Source organism: Emys orbicularis, chromosome 17, assembly GCF_028017835.1.
Source record: "Emys orbicularis isolate rEmyOrb1 chromosome 17, rEmyOrb1.hap1, whole genome shotgun sequence".
NCBI lineage: Eukaryota > Metazoa > Chordata > Testudines > Emydidae > Emys > Emys orbicularis.
The window spans coordinates 7633095-7652554 of NC_088699.1; the positions used below are offsets into that span (position 1 = coordinate 7633095).

A 19460-nucleotide genomic window follows, 5' to 3' on the forward strand; every position below is an offset into this window, starting at 1 on the left:
TGCATTGCTTTCGAGTGCCAGAGAACGCAAACAGGCAGGAGAGCAGGATGGCACATTGAGGGCACACACCTGCCATGTATCACAGAATTTGTGGGACAGCCTAGATTTTGTCCAATCAATCCCACATCCTGAAAGCTCAGCTTGTAGCACAATATCCAGTCCCTCTGATACTGTAACAGTTTTGTGACTCAAATGACACTAGAGGTAGATTTGCATTTGAAAGTTGTACTAATATAACTATGTCTGTTAGGGGTGTGATTTATCCTGGTATAACTGTAGTTTAGGTAGAGTTATACCATTATAAAGTTGCATTAGACTGGTATAGTTATTCCCCTTCCTGTATGAAAATAGCTATACCAGTATAAAGGTCCTTTCTACTGAATCCACGGGAGGAAGGTTCCACTGCTTTGCCTACACAGGTTTATTAAAGGGTACAACTTTCTATTGTAGATGAGGTCTCTGTCACCAAATTGTATCAGTATGTGATGCCACCGCCTTCTGACGTCATGACACAGCCTCACCTGATCATGTAACATACTATCTTGTATCAGGACATGGCAAATCCGGAGATCTGAAAAGTGGCAACCTTAGTCCATCATCACTGTGCTTTTAGCAGCAGGCCACGCCCAAGCCGCGAGCTGGCATTTTAAAACTGTTGCAGCTTTTTCTTTGAGAGGAGCTGAGACATTTGGTCTTTGGCAGAAGAAGCTGCATTTTTAAATGTGCATTTCCAAGCACAAGACTGAGCCAGATTTCACTGAAGCCAATGGAATTACACCTGGGATGAATTTGGCTCTGTAAGATTTGTTTATACTGTCAGCCTTGTCAAGCATCTCTTTACCCTAACTGGATTTTAACATTGTTTATCAGGAGGTTTTCTGTGTATTGGTAGAAGCCAAGCTCCCTCTGCTGGCAACCAAGGAATCAAACATCTTTAGCAACTTGGCCCATTCTCTCCCATGCCCGAGGTTCGCTTGACAATGGGGGAAATGATATCAAGTTGTCAAACTAGGACAGATAAAGAGCTGGTCCCTGTTTTGGGGAATTTCTGAAGACATGCATCACTTTACAGAGAAGGGCTGTAATAATTGCCAAGAAGTTACTTTTTCCAAGAAAATATCAGCAAAGCTGGAGACCTGGATACCCCTCCCAGCTCTGCTGAGTGACGTTGGCAAGTCACTTCACCTCTCTGTGCTTCTGTCTCCCCTTTAGCTGTCTTGTCTATTTAGAATGGAAGCTCTTTGGGGCAGAGACCGTCTCAAAGCACCTAGCGCAAGGGGGCTCTGATTGCCGTTGGGGTCTCAAAGTGCTACTGTAATACAAACTAATCCATACAATAAAGGATAGAAAATCATCATCATAAATGATGTCTGCAAAATAAGCTTCTCTCTCAGGCCGTGGAATCATTTCGTGTGCAACTAAAGCCACAGTAGGTGGGTCGGAGTCAAAAGCTTGTGCTCATCCTGAGATTGTGTGGTGGTGGTGGTAAATTTTCTTGAGTGGGGCAAGCAGGCAAATTTGCAGGTGCCAGGCAAGGTCTCTCCTCTCAGAGCACGCTGCCAAGGCGCTGTTTTCACTTTGATATTCCGGCCATGGGTCCTGAGCATCTGCCAGAGTCAGCATGATTATTCCCAGCCTCCGGGCACAGCTGCTGGGCAGGGGTGGACCCTAGGGTGACCAGATGTCCCCATTTTATAGGGACAGTCCTGATATTTGGGGCTTTGTCTTATATAGGTGCCAATTACCCTCCATCCCCTGTCCCGATTTTTCACCCTTGCTATCTGGTCACCCTAGCGGGCCCACAGACGCCCTGCCGGGGATGGGGCACTCCTCTGGGATATGGCTATCTGCAGGGAATGGTGCTCTCTTGGGCACAGAGCACACGCCGGCCGGCCCACTCCCGGGCACATGCAGGGTCACCCCACCATGGGAGATCCTTGGGGGCGTGCACTGGCGCTCTCGGGCTGCGCCAGCACATTGCAGGGCATGCAGGACGGATTGGTCCCCCAGGCAACCTCCAGGGCGCAGCTGATCTGCAGCACTGGTGCCCCCTGCCCAGCTGCCCCTAGAGACCTGCTAGAGCCTGAGTGACCCCAGCCGCCCACGCCACCAGGCCGCCCCCCGCGGGCACGCTCTGCACCGGACAACGCCTACCAGCAGGTGGCGCTGCAGCGCAGGGCGCCCCGCTGTCCTCTCCTCTCGCTGGTGGCGCGCGGACCCGGAAGTGGAGTGTGAGGTAGGGGAGTGTGTGAGGGCGCCCAGGGGAGGAGGCGGAGGTTGGGGGCGGGAGGTTGCTGAGTTCTCAGTCCCCCCCCCCCCACCGGGCTGCTGCCGAGGGTTCACCGCTGGGGGGGGTCTGGGTCACCCCTCCCCCAGCCTGGGGAGACTGGAGCCGCTTCCCTGCGGGTCGCCCCCCCCCGCCCTCTGTGCTGCCCCCGGCGCCCAGGCCCGGCTCCCTTCCCCCGGGCAGAGCCCGCGGGTAACGCGCCTGGGGGGCGGTGGGGACGGGACCGCCCCGCTGCGCACGTGGGTTTTTCTAGCCCCGCAAAACTCCGTTTCCCTCCTGGGGTTTGAGCGGAACCAACCTCACCCGCGGGTAGAAAGCGTCAGCCCAGCGCAGCCTCCCGGAGGTGGGTCCCGTTCTCGTTTTCTCCATAACAAGCCCCGTCTCCCCAGTACTCACAGGCCCCCTATCACCAGCGCTGCCTGGGCATCTCCTGCCCCACCGCCCCGGTGACACAGCGAAGCGGCCTCCTTGGTACAGACGGGCAACTGAGGCAGAGAGACTAGGACTTGCCCCGAGTCGCGTAAGAAGTCCATGGCAGAGCTGGGAATGGAACGGAGCGCCCTGGAGTCCCGGCCCTGTCAGCCCTAAAACCCACTATTCTTTCCCCCCGGAGGCTGTTTGTTTCCATCTTCTTGTAATGCTCCTGGATAGCAGACTAATGCGTTGGTGCTCTGGTTTGCAACAGCAGCAAGCACTGAAGATGACTGACGTGTTGCAGCGAGGATCTCTGCAGACTTGGTGCAGCTGGGTGCTCAGCCCTGCTTATTGTTTTTATGTCTGTAGCAATATATTAACTAATAAAACTGTGTCCAAGAGGGGAATGAGGATGGTCCAGTGGTTAGGATACAAGCCTAGAACGTGGGAAACCTTGCGTCATGTTCCTATTCTATTACAAGCTTCCTGTTTGACAGTCACTTAGCCTTTCTGTGCCTCAGTTCCCCATCTGGAAAATTGGAATAATAATAATAGCTAGTTCTTATCTAGCGCTTTTCATCAATAGATCTCAAAGCACTTTACAAAGGAAGTAATTATCATTAGCCCCCATTTTACAGATGGGGAAACTGAGGCATGGAAGGGGGACATGACTAGGCCAAGGTCATCCAGTAGGCCAGTGGGAGAGCCCAGAATAGAAAGGACTTTCCTACCTCATGAGGGTATTGTGATAATAAATACGTTACAGTTTGCAAGGTGTTCAGTATGACAATGGGAGCCATATAAGAACCTAAAGTAGACTATATTCAGTGTGAACAAGTTCTGCTAGTTCAGTTTATCGCTGTAAATAATATATATATTCTTCTGTATATTTCTTTCATGGAGATCATCAATAATATATGATGTAGACAGGTAATACTCAGTATGACAACTTTATTGCAAATCTATGAAATACTCTCTCATATGACATGGCACAACCTATGGCTTCTTAAGTCTGTTGATACAGTCAAATGCTTGCAGTATATAGATGTGTATTTAAAAGAAAATCATGCAGGGAACATTCTTGACCATGACTATAAATTAATGTTATTGGCCAGAGGTTGAGGTGGGCTGGAGTGGTGAAATAGAGGACCAGATTATAAACGGATCTAAATTGGCATAGCATCTTCTATTTGAATGGTGCTAAACCAGTTTCCACCACCTCAGAATCTGGCCCAGAGTATTTAACTATATTTTGAGAGTCAAGCGGGCCACTTTCTGTCGCTTACATGTGGCCAGCAGTGAAAGATTCGGCAGTTTGAACTTAGCTAATTCTGTTTGTGATGCATGAGTCAGAATGGAATCCAGCTCATTCTCCCATGAGTATATTAGGCTAATATTAAAAACTTATTTTAGTCAACAAAGAGCAGCTATGACTTGGAACACAGGCAGGGAGTAGAGTGGAAGTTAAGTGTAAGGTTTCCATTTGTAAATAGTCCTTTTTCTGATCATAAGCATGTTTTAAAATTGTAAATATTAGTGGGATATTAACCCATATTGCATAACTAGCCCATTATCTCCTTTTTCAAGGGATAGCCGTTCCGAGGGAGAAGACTTGAGCGGTAGAATGGCCTTTGTGGTGGTGATGGTGAAGACCTTTAAGTTCAATATCTGGAAAACTGCAAGACTTTCATTTGCTTTTAGTTGCAACAGTCATTTTCGGGCAGTCAACCATTTTTTGGCTCAGGAGAAGGAGCCATCGCAATCTTCATCACCTGCGGGGTTCGGGAATGAAGGAAATTCACAGCACCACGGCAGCCACCAGCTTCCAGTGTCGGGACTTGGGGATGCTGCTGCACGAGTGATCCCCAAATCACATCCTCCTCCCAAAAGCTATAAAGGCCTCGCCCCTCAGAAGAATTTGCGGGGGCAGTGGAAGTCTAGAAAGAGAAGCACTGAGCAGGCTGCATCTTCCAGTGAGGAATTTAGGAACCTGAGAGAGGATGACTTTTCAAAACAGCAGAAAAGACCAGTGCCAAAGCCTATGTCCATTGAAAGGACCAAAGGTTCGGAGATCTTGTTTGGCATTGCGCCCTGCTCCCTGGCTTTCTCGCAGTCAAAGAGGGACTTTTTCCAGTTGTTCCTCAAGTCGGACAGCAGCTGCGCACGGCCTGTGATGGAAGAGTTTGCCCAACGAGCTAAGGCCTGCGGGGTCCCCGTGCACCATGTCAGAAGGCAGGTGCTGGATGCTCTTTGCAAAGGTCGTGTCCACCAGGGAGTTTGCTTAGAGGCCACTCCTCTCCATCTTAGCAGCTTGGAAGAAACTGAAGCTTCCCAGGTTGGTCTGGGCACACAGCTGCTTTGGCTGGTGCTGGAGCAGATACAGGATCCTATGAATCTGGGTGCAGTGCTGCGTTCTGCGTACTTCTTAGGAGTTGACAGAGTGGTGACCAGCCAAAAGGACAGGTAAATTTTATGCTTTGCTTCTGTGGTGGGGTTTCCTGTTCACGTTACCACTGTCTTCCAAAGGATGTTACTATCTTGCATATTTGTATAGCTCCTTTTACCCCAAATGACCCCCAAAGTGTGCACCAAGCAGATATAGAAACTACACTGGCTGCTTTGGGACAGATGCTGATTTCGTTTCAGCAACCTGTGCTCCTTCAGGGATGGAAGGTGGGGAAGGTTTCGTTTGCTAATTCCTCTTGGGTCTCTCCGTTTTCAAATGCGTTCCCCCCTTTTATTGCTGAAGTCCTCCTTCTGTACCTGAGGCTGCTGAATGCAACTGCCTCAGGAGCCAATTAATGCAGTTTCCATTTGTCAGCTGGAAGGGGTGGTGTGTGTGTGTGTGTGTGTGCAACTTGCACCTTTTCCCATTGGACCCCTCTCACTGCCTCTGCAGCAGGACCATGAGCCAAAATCAGAAAATCCCCTGCTCCCCATTGGACAGTGTGTTGTGTAGCCACCAGCACACTGGGCAATCTCCGATTGTTGTTTTTTTCCCTTATTGCTATAAGAGTTTCTGAGTTGCAAAGGGATTAAAAACATATCTTAACCTCTGGCGTTCTAATTGCCCCCCTGCACTCATTCATTTCAGTGACCGAAAAGCCATTCCCTTCCAGCCGTGGAGAGATTAAGGGATTTTTTTTCTGTAGTCCAAGTTTTCAAACCCTATGGGTCTGATCCTGCACGTGGAAAGACTCCAGGATATCATGAGGATTTGCTCACACGTACTTAACTGTCCTGTATTACTAACTCCTCATAAAGGGAACTGGAGCCTTTCTCTGAGCTTATTCTATACAAGCTGCCAAGAGTAATTTCCTTCTTCCAGTAAGTATTGCTTTGTTGTCTCTGCCTAAACAGTTCACCAGTCTTTCAAATAAGATGTAAAACCAAGGTCCTTTTGTAGGCATTAAAGATCCCATCATCCTTTTTGTAAGGATAAGAGTGTCAGTCCCACCACTCTGGACGTATTCCAGCTCAGGTTGTTGCATCCTGCCTACCTTGTAGTTTCAGCTGGATGCTGCCTTTTTCACTTCCAGTCCTAAATTGTTGAGCTGCCATGTTCCACCCCGGAAGTGGATGGCCATATCCTTGTATAGGGTGTGTGTATATGTTTGAACTACTGAGGGTTTCAAAGCAATTAATAGATCATGCCCCAGCTACATCAATTTTGATTTGTTCACCACCACGACAGCTGCGCTCCTCTGGGTCAATGCGGATCACAAAGCCCAGGAAAAGGTGTGTGAGAGGTGGGGACGAAGCATTCTCGGTCGAGGGTATCTGGCTATGGAACAAACTCCCAGAGGACATCAGGTGAATCCAGAGTTTGACCATCTTTAGGAGATTTTGCAAAGTCTTCCTCTTTGAGAAGGCTTTTCCGTCATAAACATGACCCTCGCAGCACTGACATGCTACGAAAAAATCGAAAACCCATACCTCCAAGTAGAGTTTTGCCCTGAAACAGAGCTGGAGCCCCCTGGAAGTCTGCTAGGGAGAAGACTATTGCTACTGATTTTACAGGGAAGGCGTTCAGATACTGTGGTGATGGGCAGCAGTATAAAACCTCAAGATAGCTAGAGAGATGGGATCTCTTGGGATGCAAAGAGATTTGTAAGCGTGCTCAGTTCTGTGCTGTGCACAAACACACACCCACGCAGATTGCCAGGTGTCCACAGCTCCTAAGTGGAGTGTATAATTTGATTTAAAAGGCGCAAGTGCTGCTAGTCAGAACAGACCTGAATTCTTTTCTACCCTAGGTTTTTTTCTTTCTTTCCATGCTACACCTCTTCCCCGATATAACGCGACCCGATATAACACAAATTCGGATATAACACGGTAAAGCAGTGCTCCGGGGGGGCGGGGCTGCGCGCTCCGGTGGATCAAAGCAAGTTCGATATAATGCGGTTTCACCTATAACGCGGTAAGATTTTTTGGCTCCCGAGGACAGCGTTATATCGGGGTAGAGGTGTATGTTTATTCTAGTCACTCTGCCTCCAGATTCAAAAGTGCAAGACTGCTGCTTGCAGAATTGCAAGATTTGGCCATGTCCCTGCTGTTCTCATTCCAGGGATGAATGCATTCTTGCACCTCTGAGCTGTGCTTTTCTGATCAATATCATTTGCTGAGCCACTCCACCACTGTGTTGTTTTTTTTGGAGATATATTTTAATGCAGAGGGAACATGATTATTTTGTAGTAGAACAATTAAGGTCGCACCTAGAGGCCCCAGTCCGGGAGCAAGGTGCCACTGTGCTAGGCACTGGGCATGCAAATAACATAAAGATAATCCCTGCCCTAAAGAAAGTACAATCTAAGTATAAGATGAGAAACAACAGGTGGAGATGGACAGACATGGGGAGCACAAGGGAATAGCAAGAGGATTATGAGCAGGGTGATGAGCAATGGTCACAGCAGACCAGCAGCCTAACTATTGCATTGTAGGCATCACAGCAGAGGTGATTTTAAGGAGGACAGTGGAGAAGCCTTGTGAGGCCAGTGATGGTGGGAGGGATGCTCGCTTCTCACTGCCTTCTCTCTTCTGAACAGCTTCTGCTGAGGGAGGCAAATAGGGGATTAGCCCCGCTGATACAGGTGTGTGGCACGAGGGTCTCATGTATGCAAGGCTAGGATTCACATAGATTTTTAACAACGGGAAGGAGTCACCAGTGCAGTAGGTACATATAAAGATAGCCAGAGGTATTTAAACTTGGTTTGATGAGAAGTTTTGTTTTGTTACCATTTTTAGTTAGTCTTGGTGTTAATTGTGCTCAAAAGTGCTCCTCCAGCCTTGTCCCTGTGTTCCTGTCAAAACCTCCCATTCCCTATAAGAAAGTGCATCTATAAAGTGAGTAGAATCATTTGTAAACTGATTTAAAGTGAGTCGTGAAGGCAATCGGATGAGCTAGCAAAAACAGTTTTTCAGGGTTTTTGTTTTGCTTTGTTTTAACTTGGAACTTTTCTTGGCTTCTCTACTCACAGCTGCCCCCTTACTCCTACGGTGAGCAAAGCAAGCTCTGGAGCCATGGAAGTTTTGGAAGTATATAGCACAGATAATCTCCAGAGATTTCTGAAGGTAGAAGAACCCAGCTTTCTTTTTTTTTTTCTTTGTCTTTTTACCACTAAAGGTCCCCAAAACTTTCAGGCCATCTCACCAGCTAGATCGTGTGGCCTGTCAGTAGGGGAGATCACTTTTTTACAACATTTGGTGCAGTTATAGACTGTTACACACATATCCTATCTATATTTATAAGCTAAATCTTTATCTATCAAGTAAATAAAGGCACTTGCCTGGGTTGATGCTTTTGAACTAAGCACCTTGTAACCTTTTAGCATGAATATCCCTTAAACAGCTAAGGGAATTTAAAATAAATATATATCAACTGCTTATTTTAGGCCACCATACCATGTATTAGCTGAACAATAACAGCACTGCCACTTATTCTGATTCTCCTCAGCCATGAGAATCTGGTTCAGACACTTAATTATTTATTTGTATTGTGTTGGTGCCTATGACCCCAATCAGGGATTAAGGCCCCGTTGTGCTAGGCGCTGTACAAATATATAACATGAAGATGGTTCCTGCTCCGGTGCGTTTACAATCTAACTAGATAAAAATCCCAAACTGTTTTTAGACAAGTAACAGCCTTGGTCCAAGGCGTCTGTGGGAGAACTCCCCACTGGTTGCAGACAATGGTTCAAGCCAAAGGAGACTGTGCAGTGTCTGCTTTCTCAGGGAGCTAAAATCAGTAAATAAGTGCAATAAATGCATTGCAGGGCCAAGTGAATAGCTCACTTGTATCAATGGGTATAGATTTTAATGCTTCATATAGGAACATTTTTATAAACTGAAACAAATAAAGGCACCTGCTTCCATGGTGTCAGGGTTGATGCTTTTGAACTAAGCACCCTGTACTCCTTTTGAATGAATATCCCTTAAAGAGCAAAGGGAATTTTCAAAAGCACCTAAGTCACTTAGGAACACAACTCCTATTGAAAGTCAACGGCACGTGTGGTCCTAAATCACTTATGTGCTTCTGAAAATCCCCCTAAATGTGCATAGAGAACAGATCTAATATTGATGTAACTTATGGGTATAGTTTTCAAAATCGACTGAATCCCATTTTCAGAGACTTAAGTTACTTTGAAAAATGGGATTTAGGCTCATGAGTCACTTAGATGCTTTTGAAATTTGTACCCTACACCTGTCACGGTGTGACTGACCCTTTAAAGGGAGATGGGTCCCAGCCCCACCCGTGACACTTAACAGGTGGAGAGAATGATAATGTCACATGACAGGCAGGTCATGCGGCTAAATCAGGCTTTCTGAGGGGGAAGTTGAAAAGGGAGCAGGAGGATTGTGTGAGCAGGTCTACACAACTCTTCTTAGCTCCCAGGCACAGGGCCTGGGAAGTGCAAGAGCTAATACCCGCTAGAGAGGCTAGAGTGTAGACACCAAGCTTGCTGAAGGAGAAGCTTCAGCAGGGGGTTTGTTCCCTCTAGAACTTGGTATTAATAAACCAGATCCCAAGAAGGGGTGTTAGCTGATACACAAAAGCCTTTGTGAAGTTATTAAGGAGCCTGAGAGAAAGAAACTGAAGCAGCCACGTCACTGAGCCCAGAGTAAGTAGGCAGCTCTGCGATCGCCTTTAGGAGCATGTCTGCACTGCAGCTGGGAGGAAGGCTCCCAGCCTAGGTGGACAGCTGCAGCATGGGCAGTGGTACGGGCTCGCCACCTGAGCGTGGATTAGGGTGACCAGACAGCAAGTGGTCAGGGGACAGAGGGAGGTGGGTAATAGGAGCCTACATAAGAAAAAGACCCCAAAATCGGGACTGTCCCTATAAAACCGGGACATCTGGTTACCCTAGCGTGGATCCACTGGGTCAGACGAGCTGATAATTGTGCGGCTAGTGCGTGCTACCGCCCATGCTGCAACCTCCACACTGCTATTTTTAGTGAGCTAGCTTGAGTGGAGCTAGCGCCTGCCTGTCTTTCCTGGGCCGGGACGCTCGCTTTCAGCTGCAGTGTAGACATACCCTGTGAGGCCTCTGTTGAGTTTGCGCATTGTTTCTCTGTCTTATGCACCACCAGCTACAGGCTGCTGCTCAAAGGCTGCTCACATGAGGGCAGCATTGTGCAGCAGTTAAAATGTAGAGGAAAAGAGAAACCGTGGGTGGGTTGAAATGCTGTGAACCTTGTTGGAGGGGCAGCTACAAAATGAATCTGGAGATTTGAGCTCCAGAATGAAGCCTCTGACGAATGACTCCACGGAAGCGGGAGAAGGCTTTGAAAAGACTCTTAAAACAAAAAATATCCTTGCATTAGGGTTGCCAGGCGTCCGGTTTTCGACCGGAACACCCAGTTGAAAAGGGACCCTGGCAGCTCCAGTCAGCACTACTGACCGGGCTGCTAAAAGTCCGGTTGGTGGCGCAACAGGGCCAAGGCAGGCTCCCTGCCTGCCCTTGCACCGCATGGCTCCCGGAAGCGGCCGGCATGTCCGGCTCCTAGGTGCAGGGGTGGCCACGGGGGCTCTGCACGCTCCCCTTGCCCTGAGCACCGGTTCCGCAGCTCCCATTGGCCTGCACCTCGAATACCCTCCTGCACCCCAACACCCTGCCTCAGCCTTGAGACCCCTCCTGCACCCAAACTCCCTCCTAGAGCCTGCACCCCCTCCCACACCCCAACTCCCTGCCCCAAGTCAAAACTCCAACCGCACTCTAACTCCCTCCCAGAGCCCACACCCGAACCCTCTGCCCCAGCCCTGAGCCCCCTCCCACACTCTGAACCCCTCGGCCCCAGCCCGGAGCTCCCTCCTGCACCCCAAAGCCTGGCCGCACCCCAGAGCCCACACCCCCAGCCGGAGCCTCACTCCTTCCTGCACCCCAACCCATTGCCCCACCCCGGAGCCCCCTCCTGCATCTTGAACCCTCATTTCTGGCCCCACCCCAAAGACCACACCTCCAGCTGGAGCCCTCACTCCCTTCCGCACCCCAACCCCCTGCCTCAGCCTGGTGAAAGTGAGTGAGGTGGGAGAGAGTGAGCGATGGAGGGAGGGGGGATGGAGGGAGCAGGGGCGGGGCCTCGGGGAAGAGGCGGGGCAAGGGTGTTCAGTTTTGTGTGATTAGAAAGTTGGCATCCTTACTTCACATTAGAGAGAGTATCTGATCAGTTTTGGAGGAGTGTTTGGAGGCCAGTGAATTGCGTGGAGTTGGTGTTACAGAAATGCCTGTGGAGTTCACACTTGTTTGCTGTGTAGTTGTAGCTGTGTTGGTTCCAAGGTATTAGAGAGACAAGGTGGGTGAGGTAATATCTTTTATTGGACCAACTTCTGTTGGTGGAGATCCCAAGCAGTCAGTATTTTTCTCCCTGCATATCCTGTTTTGACCCCCAGGGAGGTACCGAGATCTCTAGCCCCCTTCCTTCCAGTGCAAAGCTAGAAACCTTCTCCAGCCCCACCATAGATCTATGGCAGCCCGAGCTCTGGATGATGGTGAGATAAAAAGCACATAAAAGATATTGATATTTAATTGAAACACCTGGAAGAATCACCGTGTTACTATAAAGCTCAATTTATTAACATTTTGGGCCATTGCTGCAGTCCATTTAATTGGACCCAGATTGGTCAGTCTAACCTGTGGCATCACAGGAGTGTAAATTTAGTGTAGTGTAATGTAAAAAGTGCAGATTTCACAGGAAATGAGGTTGGCAAGAAGCAGCAACTTGACTCTTGTTAAAGTGGATTTTCTAGTTAAAGGGACCCTGGCCAAATTAAGGCACCTGTACTGAGATTTTGTCAAATAAAACGGGATTGCTAGTCTTCTAAGCTGCCACTCAACAAGAGTAAGGGAAGCAGAATTGACCCACTAGTTAGATAAGGGCATTGAGAGCTGAAAGTGCTCAGAGTGTTTGAAAATCAGGTAGCATATTTAAGGGCATAATTTTAGGCATCCAAGTTTGAAAATTTTGGTTTGGGCTTTTAAAGACAGGTCTACACTTAACGTTTTGCAGGTGTAGCTGTATTGGTTACAGGGGTGATATTTTTTTAGGGACTTAGCAATGCTGGCAGAAATCCTAGTGGAGATGCAGCTACAGTGGCAAAAAATTCCTTTTGCCAGCATAGTTTATTTTGCTCGCCGGACTGGAATAAGTTATGCCAGCAAAAGCACTTTTTTGCTGGTATAAGCTATGTGACAGATATTTGCAACCCCATGCAGTATCTTTGGGGGCATTGTGTTAAATTTATATACGACTCTGTGGGAGGGTTACCACAGCTCTCCAGGAACCAGAAACAGTGGAGTTCGATTAAAGTGAAACACTTAGATTGCAAACACCTCCAGAGAGGTACCACCTTCTTGGGAGGTTTGCATGTACTGATTCAAACTGGTTTTCCCAGAAACCAACAGACAAAGAAAGGGATTTTGGTATGAAAAGGCTGGGTTTGAACTGACTCAGGGCCTTCTTTCTGATCCAGTGAACGGACAAGAGGGATCCTGACCCTTGCGGAAGGGTTGGAAAGATTTGGCCTACTAGGGCCTCATAAGACTGATGGGTAATTCCTGGTATGTTTCGTGTGTGTTTAAATCTGTTTACTGTTTTCTGTGTTTTCTCTGTAATTCTTTCTACCTTTAGAAAATGTGTGTGTGCTTGGAAAGAGCTGTGTAGTAACTTGTGACAGCTGGGAATACACTGTTCATAGCCCTCGGAAAGAGCAGCAGGCTGGTCTGCTGGGGATATCACAGCAGGGAGCTGTCCAGCCTTAAAAATCCCTGGTCAGAAGGGAGTGGGAGAAGGGTCCCTCCCAGAGACCTGACTGGGAACTTCTGGAGTGGCCCATGGGGGTGGGGTTACAGGTGCAGTTACCCTGAAACGGTGGCAAGCTATCTCTACAGTTGCAGGGTTTTGCCGGTATAGCTATATTGGTATAAGTTTTAAGTGTAAACAAGACCTAGATGTATTAAAAAAATGAACAAACAAAAAGAAGCAAAGTAGGTTAGCTGCATGTTTGTGCTGAAAATCTAAAAGCTTGTATGTGTATGTATTGTTCTTATACATTTAAAGAACCTGGAATCATATTTTTCTTTTTTGTCCCCTTTTCTTTCTAAGGCTAAAACTGAAGAAGGCTGGGAAGTCATAGGAACAGTCAGCAAATCTGAGGTGGAGGATAAGGTCCCCGTCATCAGCTGCATAGAGTTTCACTGGAATAAACCCACTGTTTTAGTATTAGGTATGGTACGGTGCAAAACTTTAACGGGGGTGAAGGTGCGTGATATGGAGACGTCACCTCTTAAGCTAGTGCTGATATAGTGGCCAGGGAGTTCAGTGTTCATGTGTACATGGCTCTAAATTTGTAAGTGCTCAGACAGGTGCAGGATGGCATTTCTAAGGGGATGGGTGCAGGTAAGTCTCCATGCTATACAGGCTTGGCCTCTACTGAGATTGCCAACAAGAGTGTCCATTACATGGGTAGCTTTGATAATGTGGACAGCTGCCCCAGCGGATATAGGATCTAGCTGCTCATTTCACACAGGTGGCTACCAAACAGCCATCAGTGGTTCTCAAGCAGGGGTATGTGTACCTCTGGGGGTACTCAGAGGTCTTCCAGGGGGTACATCAACTCATCTAGATATTTGCCTAGTTTTACAGCAGGCTACACTAGCAAAGTTAGTACAAACTAAAATTTCATACCGACAATGACTTGTTTATACTGCTCTATACACTATATGCTGAAATGTAAGTAAAATATTTATATTCAAATTGATTTATTTTATAATCATATGGTAAAAATTGGAACGTAAGCAATTTTTCAGTAATAGTGTGCTGTGACACTTTGTGTTTTTAATATCTGATTTTTGTAAGCAAGTAGTTTTTAAGTGAGGTGGAACTTGGGAGTATGCAAGACAAATCAGACTCCTGAAAGGGGTACAGTAGTCAGGAAAGGTTGAGAGCCACGGAGATACAATATTAACTTTTGGTCACTTCCAACCTCTTTCTCATTTGGAGCGACTGTAGTTTGTTACTTGACCCCTGAGCAATGCACATCCCTCCTCTCCCCAAACTTATCTTAAGCAGATAAAGGAGATGATTGCAATGAATTTACCAAGATGGTGTCTTTTATGGAGAAATGTTTGAGTTTATATGGTCTGAATGGTAGAGAAGCAAGTGGACGTTACAGCTGAAGTAAGAAACATTGAAGAATCATCCAGGAATGCATATTTGGAAGCCCTTTTTGCTGCTCCATGTCAGCAGGCAACGAAGGTGGTTTGAACCATTGCACTGAAGGGTAATGTCGTGCTGACGATCAGCCATTGAGGGGCTGTAATCCTGCCTGATGCTACCATTTACTTGGCTCTGAAGACATTTCTTTAATTAAAATGTTTATTGAACTCCAGGAAATACTGACAAGACAACACAGCAAATCTGGCATCTCTACAAGATGTGTGGCACTATATTACAAAGGGAATAGAAAGGCTGGCAATGCAGATGATGGACCACAAAGAAATACATACCAGAAACGATGACAACAGCAAGAGAAAGGAAGAGCGAGAAAGTGACAGCAGTGTCATTACCTTGAATTATGAGAGATTTTTCCAGGAAAAAGTCCAAATATTCTTTTGTCAGGGGAGACTGGAGGCTGATTGGTAGATGCATGAGAAGAGTTCCCAAACCTTACAACAGTAATGACTTCAACTCTCTACTGAGCACTAACTCTTCGCTGAAAAGAAAATTGAACATTATGGAGTTGTGTGATACTGGGGTTGTTTGAAGAAATGTCCTGGATCTAAATATGTAGCGTACCTGTGGCAGCAAACAGAGAAGAGCAGCAATAAATTAGTGTGGAAGCAAGCTTCCCCACACACTGTCTTATAAGAAAAGTGTTGCAGACTTGAATTTGCCTTCCCAGCATCCTAGTCAGCTACAGTCTTGCTCGCTTGCCAAAGAGAATGATCTGAACAATATCTCTTAATGTTGTCTGTGTGCAAAGTCAATGCCTAAGGCAACAGATTGACTTCCCTAGAGACTGAAGGTCTCTGCATGGGCCGGGATAGGATTAACTCCCTTTCCTGTCCTGCCAGCTCTGCATATCCTTTCACTTCTTGGCATGGGTGCTGAGTCTGGGAATAAGGGTGCCTACCGTGGTTTTGTTTATTTGGACACCTGTCCACTTAGATCAATCAAATTCATTTTTAACAGGCCACTGAACAACCATCATCTTTTGGTCAGTGCTTATTTTGGCTGGATTTGAGCTGTCAACATCTAACGTTACAATAGTTAATGATAACATAAATTCTGGCCGTGATATTCAACATCAGGCTTCACGGCGTAAGCCAAGTTCTAACTATGCGGTGTAGGAGGTTTTTTGCACTGTCCTCTGAAGCATCAGGGGCTGGTCACTATGGAGATGGGATACTGGACTAAATGCGGAGGTGAAAGTAAGCCGGTCTGGTCCGGCGTACTGGCAAGAACCGGTACACAGCCGACTGTACTGGCAGGGCGATTTAAAGGGCCCGGGGCTCCTGGCAATACCGGTAAGTCCTTTAAGTTACTTTCACCCCTGACTAAATGGACCATGGTCTGATCCCGTCTGGCAAATCCTAACTTAGAGATGAAAGGCTCTGCATCCATTATCAACTCCCAGAATCATCAGGCCACACCCTGAACAATATTACAGTCAGAAATGGGGTTAAAAAATAATAATTAAATGATTGCATTTCAGCTGCACTCTGAGATAAAACTATGAGATTAAAATCAAAGAGCCAAAGTGGTAAATGTTTTGTGCAGCAATATAAACTAGCATCTTGTATTATTTTATCTGATTCCATCAGCACTCCCTCCCACATCATTCTCTATCTGCAAGTCTTTTTGCCCTGAATTTATGGGTTCTAATTACCTTAAGCGACTAAGGCCATAAAAATCTTTGTAAAAGCTGGAAGCAAAATTGCTGCTTTTATTGGGAATCATAAGACCCTTATCAGTGAGAGAAAGGGAGTGTTCCAGGAAACATGACATATCTGACAATAGCTGCTGTCCCAAGCTGAAGGAACACACCAGAATATGAGCGCGAAAGGCTGATGAGACGAATGTTGCTTGAAGTTATAAAACTTTTCTCTTCTGTATCAAATCAAGAAAAAGTAGAAGGGAAGGTGAAATCCTTGCTTTTCCCACCAACATCTTGTGACTGAGAGGAATGGTGACCCAGTGGTTGGGATGCTAGCCTGGGAGACCCAGGTTTGAGTCCCTGCTCTGCCTCAGACTGCCTGTGTGACCTTGGGCAAGTCACCTTAGCTGCTCTGTGTCTCAGTTTCCAATCCATAGTATGGGAATAATAGCACTGCCCTATCTCACTGGGGTGTTGAGTGGATAAATATATTAAAGACTGAGGTGTTCAGATAGTACAGCAATGGTGGCAATATAAGTACCTTAGAAAGACTGGAGAGATGATTTGGTGACAGCATCAGAAGATGGAGGCTTGCAGGCATTTTACAGAGACAATTCCAGCATGTAGGACAGCTGTTAGGTTCTAGAGTAATATGTCTAGAATCTAGTAGAGATGGCCAATGTGTCTATTAACAATCCCTTTTTGGCAAGGCTAAGAAAGGGGAATGGGTGGCTTCCTGTTCCATGGATCTATTCTGTTGGCTGCAGACCAGGGACCTTATTCTGTCTTTGTCTAAACTGTACCAGGTGCACCCATGGAGCTCGATAAATAATGAACACGAAAACACCTTTTGATAATAGAGCCGATCTGGAGTCCGAGGTAGGGGGATGGTACTGGGGTTAGCCTGGGCCTTCTGTATTCATTTGTCTACAAGTGGAATTGTTTTAAGCAGCTCCCTTTCCATTTTCCTTTGTGACAATACAAGCCAAACTACTACTAATGACCTGGCATAGATTTCTACTCTGCTTCACTAGTGTATCAGGTCAAACATATTGGGGTTGTTGGATGGTTTAGCAACTAATCAATTGAAACCTCTTGTTAAACTCTCTGTGTTCACGAGTTGCACCCAGCTGGTAGTACCGTCTACTGGAAAAGTTGAACAAGTCAATATCAATAGAGATATACGAGTTGCTGTACCAGATCAGACCACTGGTCCATCAACCCCTATATCCAGCTTCCAGCATTGGACACTATGAAGCTTCCTCCTGTAATGTACCTGATCAACTATGCATTGCTCTACATTGGGGATAGGGAAGGATTTCCCCTGGCCCTTGAAAGGGTGCTGTGAGGCTTTGTAATGAAAGTGCTGCAGAAGCGCAAGGTATTAGCACTGGCTCAGAAACTCCCATGAGCTCTACAAACAAATCCAGATAGGTTGAAATGGGCCAGTAAGGAAAACTAGATACATTGCTGTCATTTGTTACCTCCGATTTCAATTTAACAGCTGGATCCTGCAAAACTGCTCTTGATCATGTATATTGTCCTATCAAAGTAATGGGACAACTCCTGTGAGTCAGCATTGGTCAGGGGGGTGTTCTGGTTTTATTTTAAAAAGGCATTTGTTGACGGGTTTATTCATAAATCAGTGGCAGAGTTGTGAAAATGTGTGAAGTTGGCGACACAAATGCATGAACATACCCATACAACATCTTTTTTCTGCAGGGAACGAAGGGTATGGGCTATCTTCGGAGACACGAAGTTTGTGCCACAGGATGCTAATCATCCCTCCTGGAAGAATGTTGCAGCCTGGGATTGAATCATTAAATGTTTCTGTTGCTACTGGTAAAAATAATTTAATCGCTCAAACTGATTGCAATTCCTGTTTCTTTAAAGATAAACATTTTCAGGATGAGTTTCTATTAGTGATGCCTTTTTGTTTTTTTGCAGGGATTCTCTTGCATTCTATATGCAGCCAAAAAATAAAGTAACGGAATATGATTTTACCGTGATTTGCGTAGATCTTTAAAAATCCAACCTTTTTGAGCAGGGAAAACAGTTCAGTGTTGTGTGGCTTCACTGACAATCAGTAGAGGCAGACACCCTGTTGCACTTTCCAGAGTCTTTGTACAGCTGTGAGCTCCTGAGAAGCTAAGAAGAAAGTAAACACTGAAACTTCTGCTGTAGAATGTTCAACTTAAACTTTAGAAGATTCCAGATACCATTCCAGGTTATGTCCAATGTCCTGCACTCCAGGTTGTCTCTGCACAATGTTCCACCTGAGTATTGGATGCAGTGGCTTCATCATGCTGTGTTTACAGACTGCTAAAAGCTCCAGGAACCTGTTGAATACATAAACTCCAAGAGACAAGATTAAAAGAAAATGTGACAGAGAGAAAGCTAGATTTTAAAAACAGGGAGCCAAATCTCTCTCTGTTTACTGATGCAAAACAGCCATTAAAATAAATGAACCTTCGTTTTTTTTTTTTTTTACACTAACACTCCTTTACAGAACTCATTCCCAGTGAGATCTTTGCTGGAATAAGGACTGCAGAATTGGGCCTATTCTGTATTTTTTTCATAGTGTGATGGTGTTTCCCATTCCACATCACTGTTTGAACATCTGAAAACATGTTGCATTGAATTTGACTGTAAAATAGGTCGGTGAACTCAATCGTGTGACAGATGTGACCTATAATGAAACTCAGTTGAGGGGGAAAAAAGTAACCCATTGAAATAAAACTGTCTAAAGATTTGTCGTAGATTTGTATTAAATTGTTCCTTTTGTTCTCTCTCATATATAAACCCACCACATGATTAGTGAACCAGGACACAGCATATTTGTGTGAGCTCTGGGTGAGGAACAAGGATATGGATTCACTAGCATGTTCTTTCATTCATATTGTAAATGTTCCTCTTTCGTTATGGTTCTGGTCCTATAGGATGCTGAACACCCCAGCACCTTCAACTCCCAGTGAAGTCAATGGGAATTCATGACGTTCAGCATCTTGCCTTGCATTTGGGTGAGGGAGTGTATGTGATGGAGGTTTCATCTGCAAATATTTCTGGCTTGAAAACCACACTTGTTAAATTATTGAAAACAAAATGAATGTTATCGCTTAGCACCTTGACTATTTTATTTAGTTACTGTGGCCCTTTGCATAGGATCAGTCATTAACACTTGATTTACAGTACCCTTTAGGGATAATTTCAAACAATTTAGCTTACTCCATCCCCCCCTTCCAAATGAGCAGCTAAATCACTCAGAGAGACTAATTAGACTTGCCTGTGAGCTAAATGAAGTCTGTAAACTCTGGTCTGTGAATCTGAAAGTTTTTCAGATGCTTCAGGCCGGTGGCTGGTTTCATAGTCTTTGGAAAAGCTGTGGTG

The 19460-nt window shown here is 46.0% G+C and overlaps 1 protein-coding gene across 3 annotated transcripts; it reads left to right on the forward strand.

Annotated features, from left to right (window-relative positions):
* The first annotated feature begins 2202 nt into the window (after positions 1–2202).
* On the forward strand, positions 2203–18831 carry MRM1 (mitochondrial rRNA methyltransferase 1). Of its 3 annotated transcripts, none has more exons than XM_065418304.1 (6): positions 2203–2236; positions 4289–5164; positions 8179–8272; positions 13301–13421; positions 17796–17915; positions 18021–18831. In XM_065418304.1, exons 2-6 carry the CDS (start codon positions 4326–4328, stop codon positions 18059–18061), a joined length of 1215 nt encoding a protein of 404 aa, XP_065274376.1. In that variant the 5' UTR covers positions 2203–2236; positions 4289–4325; the 3' UTR covers positions 18062–18831. The 3 variants fall into 3 exon arrangements, with proteins under 3 accessions (XP_065274376.1, XP_065274377.1, XP_065274375.1); XM_065418305.1 differs by lacking the exon at positions 2203–2236 and adding an exon at positions 2558–2630; XM_065418303.1 differs by lacking the exon at positions 2203–2236 and adding an exon at positions 2982–3025.
* Positions 18832–19460: the final 629 nt, after the last annotated feature.

Excerpts from the sequence above, each read along its gene's own strand:
- MRM1 (XM_065418303.1), top strand. The coding sequence starts at position 2,988 with ATGACTGACGTGTTGCAGCGAGGATCTCTGCAGACTTG. Across the intron at positions 8,273-13,300 it reads ATCTCCAGAGATTTCTGAAG|GCTAAAACTGAAGAAGGCTG; the intron begins GTAGAAGAACCC and ends TTTCTTTCTAAG. Across the intron at positions 17,916-18,020 it reads AAATGTTTCTGTTGCTACTG|GGATTCTCTTGCATTCTATA; the intron begins GTAAAAATAATT and ends GTTTTTTTGCAG.